Source organism: Salvelinus sp. IW2-2015, linkage group LG30, assembly GCF_002910315.2.
Source record: "Salvelinus sp. IW2-2015 linkage group LG30, ASM291031v2, whole genome shotgun sequence".
Taxonomy (NCBI): domain Eukaryota; kingdom Metazoa; phylum Chordata; class Actinopteri; order Salmoniformes; family Salmonidae; genus Salvelinus; species Salvelinus sp. IW2-2015.
Genome location: NC_036869.1, coordinates 26,005,281 through 26,018,305, shown reverse-complemented (window position 1 = coordinate 26,018,305; position 13,025 = coordinate 26,005,281). Strand labels below are relative to the sequence as shown.

General features: G+C 42.8%; 1 protein-coding gene across 1 annotated transcript in view; it reads right to left on the bottom strand.

Annotated features, from left to right (window-relative positions):
* Window positions 1-609: 609 nt before the first annotated feature.
* Window positions 610-13,025, bottom strand: part of LOC111955372 (IgGFc-binding protein) — a 29,957-nt gene continuing 17,541 nt past the window's right edge. Inside the window, exons 2-11 of the mRNA XM_023975596.2 lie at window positions 9,522-9,811; window positions 8,807-9,386; window positions 8,082-8,683; window positions 5,199-5,760; window positions 4,838-5,097; window positions 4,380-4,724; window positions 3,637-4,204; window positions 1,850-2,049; window positions 1,483-1,653; window positions 610-1,202 (exon numbers count right to left, since the gene is read on the bottom strand). Coding sequence (XP_023831364.2) covers window positions 1,483-1,653; window positions 1,850-2,049; window positions 3,637-4,204; window positions 4,380-4,724; window positions 4,838-5,097; window positions 5,199-5,760; window positions 8,082-8,683; window positions 8,807-9,386; window positions 9,522-9,811 — 3,578 coding nt within the window. The 3' untranslated portion in view covers window positions 610-1,202. The remainder of the gene's footprint in view (window positions 1,203-1,482; window positions 1,654-1,849; window positions 2,050-3,636; window positions 4,205-4,379; window positions 4,725-4,837; window positions 5,098-5,198; window positions 5,761-8,081; window positions 8,684-8,806; window positions 9,387-9,521; window positions 9,812-13,025) is intronic.

The window sequence follows — 13,025 nt, the reverse complement described above, 5'->3', positions numbered from 1 at the left end:
AACGCTGTGTACTACTCCCTTCACAGAACAGCGCAAACGGTCTCTAACCAGAATAGAAAGAGGAGTGGGATGCCCCGGTACACAACTGAGCAAGAGGACAAGTACATTAGTGTCTAGTTTGAGAAACAGACGCCTCACAAGTCCTCAACTGGCAGCTTCATTAAATAGTACCTGCAAAACACTAGTCTCAACRTCAACAGTGAAGAGGTGACTCCGGGATGCTGGCCTTCTAGGCAGAGTTACTTTGTCCAGTGTCTGTGTTCTATTGCCCATCTTAATCTTTTATTTTTATTGGCCAGTCTGAGATATGGCTTTTTTCTTTGCAACTCTGCCTGGAAGGCCAGCATCCCGGAGTTGCCTCTTTGCTGTTGATGTTGAGACCAGTGTTGGGACAAAAAATGACATTTCTAAGTGATCCCAAACTTTTGAGCGGTAGTGTGTAATTTATAAATTTGCAAACATTTCTAAAAGCCATTTTTCTTTGTCGTTATTGGGTATTGTGTGTTGATTGATGAGAAAATATTGAATCCATTTTAGAATAWGGCTGTAACGTAACAAAATGTGGAAAAAGAGAAGGGGTCTGAATACTTTCTGAATGCACTGTACACGTTTATGAATGGATATTTCATTGTAATTTTTATTAACAAGAATGCATATTCGGAATGATACTTTTCAGTATAATTTAGATAGCAAATTACATGGAGATAATATATATATATATTTTTTTTAGCTTTATTTAACTAGGCAAGTCAGTTAAGAACAATTTCTTATTTACAATGATGGCCTATCCGGGCCAAACCCTAACCCGGACAACACTGGGCCAATTGTGCACCGCCCTATGGGACTCCCAATTACGGCCGGTAGTGATACAGCCTGGAATTGAACCAGGGTCAGTGGTGACTGCGCCACTCGGGAGCCCTTTCTATTACATAGTAAATATTTAACATCTAATTTCTAACCTATAATGAGATAAGCATTTGGTTGACTTGATTACCATTGAAATGATTTGTCCATTCCAAATCACTTTCTGGAATTGTTTTAAAAATATGAGGCYAGGGTTTGGCAGAAAATGGCATTCCTTCTACACATATTTGAATTACTGTTTGTTACAAATCATTGATGAATGATCATAGGGATTTAAGGAATATGTATTTTTGCTGGGATTCTCCAATAGCAGTGTTCTTCAGTTGTCTCACATATCACTGTAAAAGAGAAGGGGAGAGATGTTGTGAGTGCATATCAATTCCTTCTCCACTGGAACCTATCATGTAAGTACGAAGGCTAACACCTGCTGTTATGTTTTCAAAAGACACTGTGGACTTTAACTTTCAATCCCTCATTAAGTTAAAATCACAAGTTTCAAGTCCAATACCCTACAAACACCATTATTTGACACAGTCTCATATATTGGTGGTTAGGTTCACAATCATATGACATTATGGTGAAGTGGCTCACCATTGGAGGAAGTCAGAGGCTACTTACTCAGTCATGTACCCCTGCATTAAGTGACGGGATAGGATAACATCCCCGTAGACCATCCTTGACCTGACAGCTCTCTTCGCTCTGGCACACCATAGACTGTGACAGAACAACTCCAGATTTTTGGCAGATGTGGACCGCAAAGCAGTTGTCCGAAATCAGGGATTCCCCTATCTAAAAAAAACATCACAGACGCATATTAGTGAGACTTTTACACATCCAAATTTGAGTCACAGACAGCTCTCCAAAATACATAGCTCTTAATTTCATGGCCAGGTTCAGTTCCAGCTGAAAATGTCAAATCATTTTTCACATATTTCAAATAATGCTTAAAGTATGCTTTTAGAATCCAGCTTGCAGTGCCCCCTACCTTAAGGGTGTGTCCACCAGTATAGCAGCTGCACTGGTCCCAGCTAACACAGCCAGTACCATTGAAGTAGAAGTCTTTGTCGCAGGCACAWCCCTCAACACAGGTGGTGGGACAGTTGATGGTGTCAGAGAGGCCGGGACATGGAGTTGCACAGGTTTCAGCACAGGTTTKGTAGTGGCTGTTGGCAGGACAGGAGAACGCTGTGGACATATGAGAAAATAACTATTGTTTAGTCCTTTTGCATGAACATTACTTTTAGTTATGACTTTAAATATTAGGTTATCTGAATGTGAAACCCGAAAGAAAGTTATGTTGGACTGATTTGCAGAGTCAACCTGGACTCGGGTAGACGTAACATAGGAAACAAAAAWAAGGGACACTCAATTTAGTACGTTTGGTATGGTATGTATTCATTTGTGGATGTCCACCACCCATTTCGTATGATATGTTACGAATTACAATTCGCATGATATTTTGCGAACTGCAATTCATACATTATGTTAAGAATTTGCAATACATATGATATGTTAYAAATTCCAATTTGTCATGGCTAAGGTTAGCTAGGTGGCTAATGTTAGCTTAGCTAGGAGTTAAGGTTAGGGCTAGGAGTAGGAGTTAGGTTAAAGGGTTAAGGTTAGTGGAAGGGTTAGCTAACATGCTAAGTAGTTGCAAAGTAGCTCAAAAGTAGTAAGTACTGGCAAAGTTGCTAATTAGCTAAAATGCTAAAGTTTTCTGTGATGAGAATSTCAGGGGTTCACCTTGGGGTCATGATAGGGGCTGTACCAAATGTTTGATGTATTATAATAATTGATTATGCTTATGTTGTATTAATAGAAGGGGAGGGGTTATAAGACCCCTCCCTCCKTACATTTATAGGGTCCTAGACTACAGATTAACAATATATATATTCATTATGAAGGTTWAATATTGTTCCACAGTCTTTTCTAATCTCTGCATYTTATAAAKAAACTGTYTGAGAAATGTGTGACTGTTAAGACTGAACTCTGCAGGGGAGTGTAAGAGATAAGAGACTAGTCAGACATTCCACTATAAATCAACTTGGACATTTACTGCTAAGCTTTTAGATAACACTAAAACTCTTGTTTATATAGCTGTGCAGGCATGGTTTTGGTCTCATGAGTAGAAGGTAATGACGTAGGCAGTTACATCACAGGGGGTTGACTACAAGCATGATAAAAGCAACTTGGGACCTTTTCTATTTTGCAGAACTTACTCGGAAACATGCATGCTATGTTCCTGTTAACTTCTGTCTGCAATTGCATTAATAAAGGTTTTTGAATGATTTAATTAAAGATATTGTCACAATGCTAATTTCACCAATGAGCCAATGATTGACAAGGAACAAGGAACGAACTCCAACAAGAACACGCATGCTAGACGTTCGCGTTATACGCCCACCCATCTAACCCAACCAACCACCGTCCTTTTGTTTTTGCCTTAAATAACCTYCTTTCTTATGGTACGTTTGGTATGGTTGGGGCGGCAGGTAGCCTAGTGGTTAGAGCATTGGACTAGTAACTGAAAAGTTGCAAGATCGAATCCCTGAGCTGACAAGGTAAAAGTCTGTCGTTCTGGCCCCTGAACAAGGCAGTTAACCCACTGTTCCTAGGCCGTCATTGAAAATAAGAACTTTTAAATGGTTACATATCATACAAATTTGAGTGTCCTGGATTTTCCTTTACTATGTTACGTCTACCATATGAGACCAGCCTGAGAGAGTTGTAGAACATTTGGTGTAGTGTCAGAAAACCCCCTAAACTACTCACGGCAAAAGGTTGGTGATCTCCAGCTTTCGATCTTTACACCAAAGTCCTGACAGTCTAACATGTAAGCAGCAACACTGTGGCAAAGCATTTTATGATCTCCCTCAGCCRTACAGACATCAAAGAGGCAGTCTCTGAAGTAAGAGGCTGGGTCTATCTCATGGTGGCAGGCGGCAAAGGGTCCTTTAGGATCCGTAATGATACCACAGTCAGCACCAAACACTGCTTTCTTCTTAGAGTTACACTTGGGACAGARGTCTCCGCTGCAACCGTCCTCACACACCACCCCAGGCATGCTGACCTTCCAGGCCGCCCCAAAAGAGTTCACGTTTTTGTCCATCTGTCCACCAGGTAGCAGGAACTCATCATTCTTGTTACCATTGAAATTGCCACACAGACCACAGGTCTTGCCTCTGTAGTTGCCAGGGACGGTGATGGTGACGTGGTACACAAGGTCATAGGTAACTCTTAGGCCGAAGTCTGTCAATATGACATCATTCGAGCCGTCCTGATAAATCTGCACTGCACCGTTGTTTAGGCTCAGTGGGAGGTTAGTCAGGACGCCGTTCACCTAGGGAAGACATGTTGCATTTGATTCTCACTCACTTCTGGGCTGCAATTAAACTCAATCTGAGTGATTTTTTTTTTTTGTATGGATGTGTCAGTCATCAATATGAATGACACTTAAAAAAAAAAAGATCATTAATGGAACACAGACACATGATTAAAAATAATCATATACATACCATGATCATTCCGATTTGGTTCCTGCGTAGAATTAGAATTTTACCATAGACTTCTACAGCCAAAAGCTTGGCAACGGACACTTTTGGAGCTGATGACAKAGCATACCACTTCTCGTTCTCCACCACCACAGAGAAGGGGTTGAGGTGTGTGCCTTCCAGATGGCAGCCTTTAGCTGCAGTGTAGGTGCAGGTGCCTTGGAAGTCATAGGTGCYGTTGTCAAAGGTGTTGTAATGTGGGTCGCCTGAGATGGAACAAACTCCTTTTCCAACAGGCTGGCAAGCCCTGACGCCGTTCTTCACCTCACACTTCTCATTGGGTCCACAGGAAAAGTTCTGACACTTCATCTAAAAATAACAGTTCAATTATTTTGTACACAAGATGTTAATACAAGTTTATAAGGGTTTACAYTCAATTACAGAAAGGTAGGTCCTATTTTTCTGTCATTCATCATCCCTACCGTGCCATTGCATGTGCATTCTTGCTGACAGAGTCCATTGGGGTAGAAGACTTGTCCATTTTTGTAGTATCTTCCTTCGTGGAGACAACCACACTGGGAGAGTTGTACACATTGGTTTCCGCTGAGAAGGAAGCCAGCATCACAGGCACAATCCTCTTTGCACAGAGCTTCACAGCCAGTGGGTGCTGACAGGCTCTGACATGTGGCTGAACAGCCCTGGGCACAAAGCCTATAGTGGCTGTTCGCAGGGCACTGGGCATCTACGAGAATTGACATTTGCAAAATGTCAATGCATAGTCACCATCTAAATGACCTGAAATGTAATTTGTTAAAAAAAAAGCAATCAAACAAACATCCATACCACAGAATTGATCTGTCCTCCAGGAGTAGACTATGGCCCCTTTATCCTGGCAGGCAGCTGTGTAGGCAGTTAGGGTATTGCACTGCATGTTCCTGTTTCCCTGGTACAGACAGACATCATACAGACAGTCTTGGACGAAACCCATGGGTTCCACCTTGGAGTGGCAGTCACGAAAGGGGCCTGTTGGGTCACTGATGAGGCCACAGTACTTGTTTGTCATGTACTGGTCCCTCTGGGTGACGCTACAGTCAGGACAGGGGCCTTTGCAGCCGTTCACACAACCAGGGATCTTTGTTAATCTCCAGCTCTGACCGAACTCCTCTGCAGTGGCAGCCTGCTTCCCATCCTTCATCTGCATGTCGTCCTTTGGATTGTGGTTGTAGTTGCCACACATGCCGCACATTGCACTTGCATAAGTGTCGGGGACGGTGACTGTTGCTACGCTGTTCCAGTCATAGGACACTTTCACCCCAAAGTCAGTTTTGATCACAGCAAACCAACCGCTCTTGTATATGTGCAGTTTATTGAGTTTTACAGGAAGATTCACAAGTTCACCATTCACCTTTGAAGGAAACAAAAAAGTAGAGGAATGGTTCAGTTTACCTCAGTGTTGACTTTTTTAACATATACAGTGCCTTCAAAAAGTACTCACACCCCTTGACTTTTTCCACATTTTGTTGTGTTACAGCCTGAATTTAAAATGGATTAAATAAATATTTGTTATTTAACTAGGCAAGTTAGTTAAGAACAAATTCTTATTTACAATGACTGCCTACACCGGCCAAACCCAGACGACACTGGGCCAATTGTGAACCGCCCTATGGGACTCCCAATCACTGCCAGTTGTGATACAGCCTGGGATAGAACCAGGTTCTGTAGTGACACCTCTAGCACTGAGATGCAGTGCCTTAGACCGCTGCGCCACTAAGTTGCATGGATAGTGAAATAATAGTGTTTAACCTCTAAAAGGCTTCTACTAAGCTAACATATGGAATGTTTTAACATGATTTTTGAGACTATATTTGTATGAACATAACAAGATTCAACAACTGAGACATAAACTGAACAAGTTCCACAGACATGTGACTAACATAAATGGAATAATGTGTCCCTGAACAAAGGGGGGGTCAAAATCAAAAGTAACAGTCAGTATCTGTTGTGKCCACCAGCTGCATTAATCACTGCAGTGCATCTCTTCCTCATGGACTGCACCAGATTTGCCAGTTCTWGCTGTGARATRTTACCCCACTCTTCCACCAAGGAACCTGCAAGTTTCCAGACATTTCTGTGGGGAATGGCCCTAGCCCTCACCCTCCGATCCAACAGGTCCCAGACGTGCTCAATGGGATCTTCGCTGGCCATGGCAGAACACTGACATTCCTGTCTTGCAGGAAATCACACACAGAACGAGCAGTATGGCTGGTGACATTGTCATGCTAGAGGGTCATGTAAGGATGAGCCTGCAGGAAGGGTACCACATGAGGGAGGATGAKGTCTTCCCTGTAACGCACARCGTTGAGATTGCCTGCAATGACAACAAGCTCAATCCGATGATGCTGTGACACACCGCCCCAGACCATGATGGACCCTCCACCTCCAAATCAATCCCGCTCCAGAGTACAGGCCTCGGTGTAACGCTCATTACTTTGACGATAAACGCKAATCYGACCATCACCCCTGGTGAGACAAAACCGCGACTCGTCAGTGAAGAGCACTTTTGCCAGTCCTGTCTGGTCCAGCAACGGTGGGTTTGTGCCCATAGGCTACGTTGTTGCCGGTTATTGTCCTGGCCACCTGCCTTACAACAGGCCTACAACCCTCAGTCCAGCCTCTCTCAGCCTATTGCAGACAGTCTGAGCACTGATGGAGGCATTGTGCATTTCTGGTGTAACTCGGGCAGTTGTTGTTGCCATCCTGTACCTGTCCAGCAGGTGTGATGTTCGGATGTACCGATCCTGTGCAGGTGTTGTTACACGTGGTCTGCCACTGCGAGGACGATCAACTGTCCGCCCTGTTTCCCTGTAGCGCTGTCTTAGGCATGTCACAGTACGGACATTGCAATTTTTTGCGCTGGCAACGTTCTTCAGTCCTCATGCCTCCTTGCAGCATGCCTAAGGCACGTTCACGCAGATGGGCAGGGACCCTGGGCATCTTTCTTTTGGTGTTTTTCAGAGTCAGTAGAAAGGCCTCTTTAGTGTCCTAAGCTTTCATAACTGTGACCTTAATTGCCTACCATCTGTAAGCTGTTAGTGTCTTAACGACCGTTCCACAGGTGCATGTTCATTTATTGCTATGGTTCATTGAACAAGCATGTGAAACAGTGTTTCAATGAAGATCTGTGAAGTTATTTGGATTTTTACGAATTATCTTTGAAAGACAGGGTCCTGAAAAAGGGACGTTTCTTTTTTGGCTGAATTTGTATTGGAGTTGCTTACCAAGGAAACATTGAATGTTCCTGAGTSGCTTAGTTACAGTTTGGACTTATATCGGCTTGAAAATCTATAGCAAGACATGAAAATGGCTGTCTAGCAATGCTCAACATCCAATTTGACAGAGCATGAAGAATTTCAAAAATATGAATGCAATTATTGTACAATCAGGTGTGCAAAGCTCTTAGAGACTTACCCAGAAATACTCACAGCTGTAATCGCTGCCAATGGTAATTCTAACATGTATTGACTCACRCATGTGAATACTTATGTAAATCAGATATTTCTGTACTTCCTTTTCAAGACATTTGCAATAAATTCTAAAAACATGTTTTCACTTTKTCATTATGGGGTACACTATTTAATCAATGTGGAATAAATCAAAGGGTATGAATATTTTCTGAAGGCATTGTAATCAAAACGATACAATTTTTAATTACAGGTAATTTCTTACCATCACAAATCCTGGGTGCTCTTTGCTGATGACAATCGTGTACCCATAGACCTTGACCTCTACCAGCTTGGTGATGGACCCCACCTTTTTATCTCGCCCATCGTTCTGTATGGCAACACTAAAGGGCTCCAGGCTGGTGTCATTGGAGCAGACAATAGCCATCTGATACACACAGGTGCCCTGGAAGTTGTAGAGTTGTCCATCGAAGGTGTGGTAATGTGGATCACCAGACACCATGCATGAGGAAAAGGTTGTAGGGTAGCAGCCTCTTATGCCATCAACCACCTTGCACTGCTGTCCAAGTGGACAACTGGCCACCTGGCTCTCAATTCTCCCACCAGTGGAGCTGCAGTTACAGCGTTTGGTACAGCTCTCATCCCCCCAGAAAGATGTTCCGGCTTCCACATAGTGGCCTTTGTACTGGCAGCCACATTGAGACTTAGGCACACACTTGTTCCCACTGCGCAGGTGGCCCTCGTCACAGGTACAGGCCTCCACACAGCTGGCTTTGCATTTTGAGGGAGAATTTGGGTCTTCACAGGTGGCAGGGCAGGCGTTTCCACAGAACTCATAGTGACTGTGCTCTGGGCATTCAGGCTTGGCTGGGGGGAAAAGACCACAAACCACACTCAGTTTTACAACATTTGAAATGGGAAATAAAGTATTGCAGTCCTTTATGCTCTAATCCTCCTGAAAATGATCAGTTGTCTTTGCAAGTCACTCACGGCAATGGGCAATGCCTCTCCAGTTGTTCACGCTGATCCCAGCCCTCTGGCAGGCATCGGTGTACACTTGCAGGGTGTCACACATGTACGTCTTCATGATCTCGCCCCGACAAAGGTCATACAAGCAGTTCTCATTTAAGATCTTGTAGTCAATGGCGGCATTGCAGTTTTTGAAGGGTCCATTCATTATTTCTGTGAGAAAGGTGCAAAAGATCTCCCTTTCTAAGTGCTTAACCAAGCCGCTCGTACAGTTCTCACATTGGCCTKTGCACTCGTCTCTGCAGTAGGCATCACCTCCCTTGTCTGATACCCTCCAGCTCTTGCCTAGGGCCACAACATTACTGGCAAGGGAGCCACTGGGAGTGGTGAGTTCGTCATCCTGTTTGCCATTAAAGTTGCCGCACATGCCACACACCTTGCCTGCCAGGCTCCTGGGCATAGTCACCACCAGGGACTTCAGCCAATCATACTGCACCATCAGACCAAAGTCTGTCTCCAGGACAACTGAAAATCCACTCTGGGAGAGTTTCAATTTGCCATTGTCTAAGCTGATGGGAAGATTCCATAACTGGAAGTTAACCTGCAATGAAATCAAACCACATTCGACAAATAATTTACACACGGTACATGCAGATACAGTACACCCATATACACCAAACAAAGACAAGGATTGTTGAACAGATAACATAGATAGAAAACTTGTGAATCCACTTACCCGGACAAGACCAAATTCAGAGTTGACAATGTCAATGTTGACTCCGTAAACCTTGACGGTGACCATTCCCACGGAGGTAAGCTGCGAGTTTGCGCGATCCTCCACATTCTTGGCCTGCACCTCAAAGGCTGGGTGGTCCTTGTCAACATGGCAGTTCTTAGTCATGATGTAGGTGCAGTTGCCCATGAAGGTGTAGTAGTGGCCGTCGAACGTGCGGTAGTGGGGGTYGCCCATCGCCCAGCAGGTGCCTATCTTTGGTGGGACAGTAGCTGGTCCTGCAGAGCAGAGTCCTACAAAGTGCTCTAATGGTAAATGTTATGCTCCTCAAAGTGAACAGAAAATCCCTATAATTGATTTGATCTGTCTAGATACCATAATTGTATGTCCTTTGTTCAGCTGTAGCAATTATGCAACATTTTATACTATGCCATTGGTCCTTTACCCTTTGGCACAGATTTGGTAAGCTGAACACTTCTTTTTGTGATAGTCAATAGAACACAATCTCTGTCATTGTGTATTTGCAGGGCTAATATGTACCTTACACACACAGTTTATATTGTAAGTTATCAGTGTCAGCATAGCAAATACCCTTTGTTTTATCTCGAGTGCTMTATWTTCGGCTGGCGTTAAGGCAGCGCTAATGTCAAACGCACATTGGTTTGCAATTTCATCATGTAAAAACAGGCTCACTGGCATTTTCCAGCCCTAACGCGAGGTTTGACTGTCTTATACAGTGGGGGGGGAAAGTATTTAGTCAGCCACCAATTGTACAAGTTCTCCCACTTAAAAAGATGAGAGAGGCCTGTAATTTTCATCATAGGTACACTTCAACTATGACAGACAAAATGAGAAGAAAAAAATCCAGAAAATGACNCAAATACTTATTTTCCACCATAATTTGCAAATAAATTCATAAAAAATCCTACAATGTGATTTTCTGGATTTTTTTTCCTCATTTTGTCTGTCATAGTTGAAGTGTACCTATGATGAAAATTACAGGCCTCTCTCATCTTTTTAAGTGGGAGAACTTGCACAATTGGTGGCTGACTAAATACTTTTTTGCCCCACTGTACATTGCATTCGGAAAGTATTCAGACCCCTTGATTTTTTCCACATTTTGTTACGTTACAGCCTTATTTTTTTCCTAGTCAGTCTATACAAAATACCCCATAATGGCCAAGCAAAACAGGTTTTTAGACATATTGCATATTTATTAAAAAGAAAAAACATAAGTATTCAGACCCTTTGCTATGAGACCCAAAATTGAACTCAGGCGCATCCTGTTTGTGAAGGATGGTTTTGTTCTCTTTTAACATAAATATATGCCTTATAGAAAAAGGACATGTTAATCACAAAACATAGCGTGACTGCAGAAAAGTTGTTAATCTAGGGTGTCGACTGTGCAAACCACAAGGTTGAGACAAGATGGAAAAATGCTGAATAACAAGAAGACAGAAACTGAGGAATGTGTAGGAAAAATGCTGAATAACAAGAAAACAGGAACTGAGGAATGTGTAGAAACCAACAAATCAGCTCAATCTTCACAAACAACATTCCGGACATTTGAATCCTGAGTGCTGTGTCTGGGCACCACCGATAGGCTAGCAAGTTTAAACCACGCTAAGCCTCTACTGTGACAGGCCAACTCTAAAGTTGGAACTACCTCTGTCACAGTATAAAAGAAGATGTCTGTACTATTTCAGTCAGTTCTCTGCTTTACCCTGCGTGGTGATACAGTGAACCCGTATATACGAAAATTGCATTTACCATTCTGAGCTTATGTTAAATAAAAATACTTAAAGTATATTCGGTGACTTTGAATCACATTTTATCCTGATACCAGATTTGATTGACGCAACCTTTGACATGTTTCCATTGATYATCCTTGAGATGCTTCTACAGCTTGATTGGGGCTCTGAATACTTTCCGAATGCACTGTATCAGCTCACTTAAGTTCAGATGGGCTGGGTTGAAATATTTGAGGTGTGTCCTTAAAAACATGATCCAAGTGCTAATTTCAGGCAGCGCTGATAGGGATATTTAAGAYCAACGAAAAGCTGGTTTWAGTGGTAACGCAATTGGCTATGGTATGAATTTTGACAGGGGGAACGCAGCTTATCCTGCCGTGACGCACACTGTCCTTATGTGCATAGAACAAGAGTAGCCTAATGTGCTTTTGGTTCCTGTATACTTCATATTTAGAAACATGAAAAAGTTATGTTTTTTTTCCCATTTCGTTACATTTTATTAAAGACCAAGCACAGCCTCCCCTCTTCTCAATTAAGTTTTTTTTGTTGTTTGCCAAATGCAATCGCAAAGTGGTCAAGACTGTCAAAAAAGGGTTTGGCTCCTGAGACCCCTTGGAAATAAATCTTAATCACCAAAGMTTTATTAAAATATCAAGTTTTAAAAGAGTAAAACAATGAGCTGACATTACCTTTTTATCTTTGCATTGTAKTCAGGCCCACATTATTTTAGCCATGCCGGAGGAGAAGGCAGACGTTTTACGTGTACCCAACCGATTGTGTTTTTGTCTTTGTTTATTTGCGTTGTTTGTAACTTTACTTTTTTAACTTATTTTGTAAATAATGTTACCGCTACCGTCTCTTATGAGCCAAAATAACKTCTGTACATCAGGACTGCGATTACTCACCACAGACTGGCAGAATCCTTTTTTTCCTTTAACGAGTCTGATGAGCCCGACGCGAATGATATACTGCTTTCTCGKGAACAGGCCCAGATCCCCATGATTTGCGTGAGGAGGAGGCGGAGAAAATTGGGGCCAGAGGGCGGGCTGCCTTCTGAGAATTCGTAGGCGATCAAATAAACCCACACTTCCTTCCATTCTGCAAGCAAACGTGCAGTATTTGGAGAACAAAATCGATGACCTACGCGCAAGATTAAACTACCATCAGGACATTCAAAACKATAATATCTTATGCTTCACGGAGATGTGGCTGAATGRCGACGCTATCAACATACAGCTGGCTGGTTATACGCTGTACCGGCAGGATAGAACAGTGGCGTCTGGTAAGACAAGGGGCGGCGGACTATGTATTTTTGTAAATAACAGCTGGTGCACGATATCTAAGGAAGTCTCGAGCTATTGCTTGCCTGAGGTAGAATTTCTCATGATAAGCTGTAGACCACACTATCTATTTCATCTGTTTTTTCGAAGCTGTTTACATACCACCACAGTCAGAGGCTGGCACWAAGACAGCATTGAATGAGCTATACACAAGAAAACGCTCACCCAGAGGCGGCGCTCCTAGTAGCCGGGGTCTTTAATGCAGGGAAACTTAAATCCGTTTGACCATTTCTATCAACATGTTAAATGTGCAACCAGAGGAAAAAAAACTCTGGACCACCTTTACTCCACACACAGAGACGAATACAAAGCTCTCCCTCACCCTCCATTCAGCAAATCTGACCACAATTATATCCTCCTGATTCCTGCTTACAAGCAAAAATTAAAGCAGGAAGCACCAGTGACTAGATCAATAA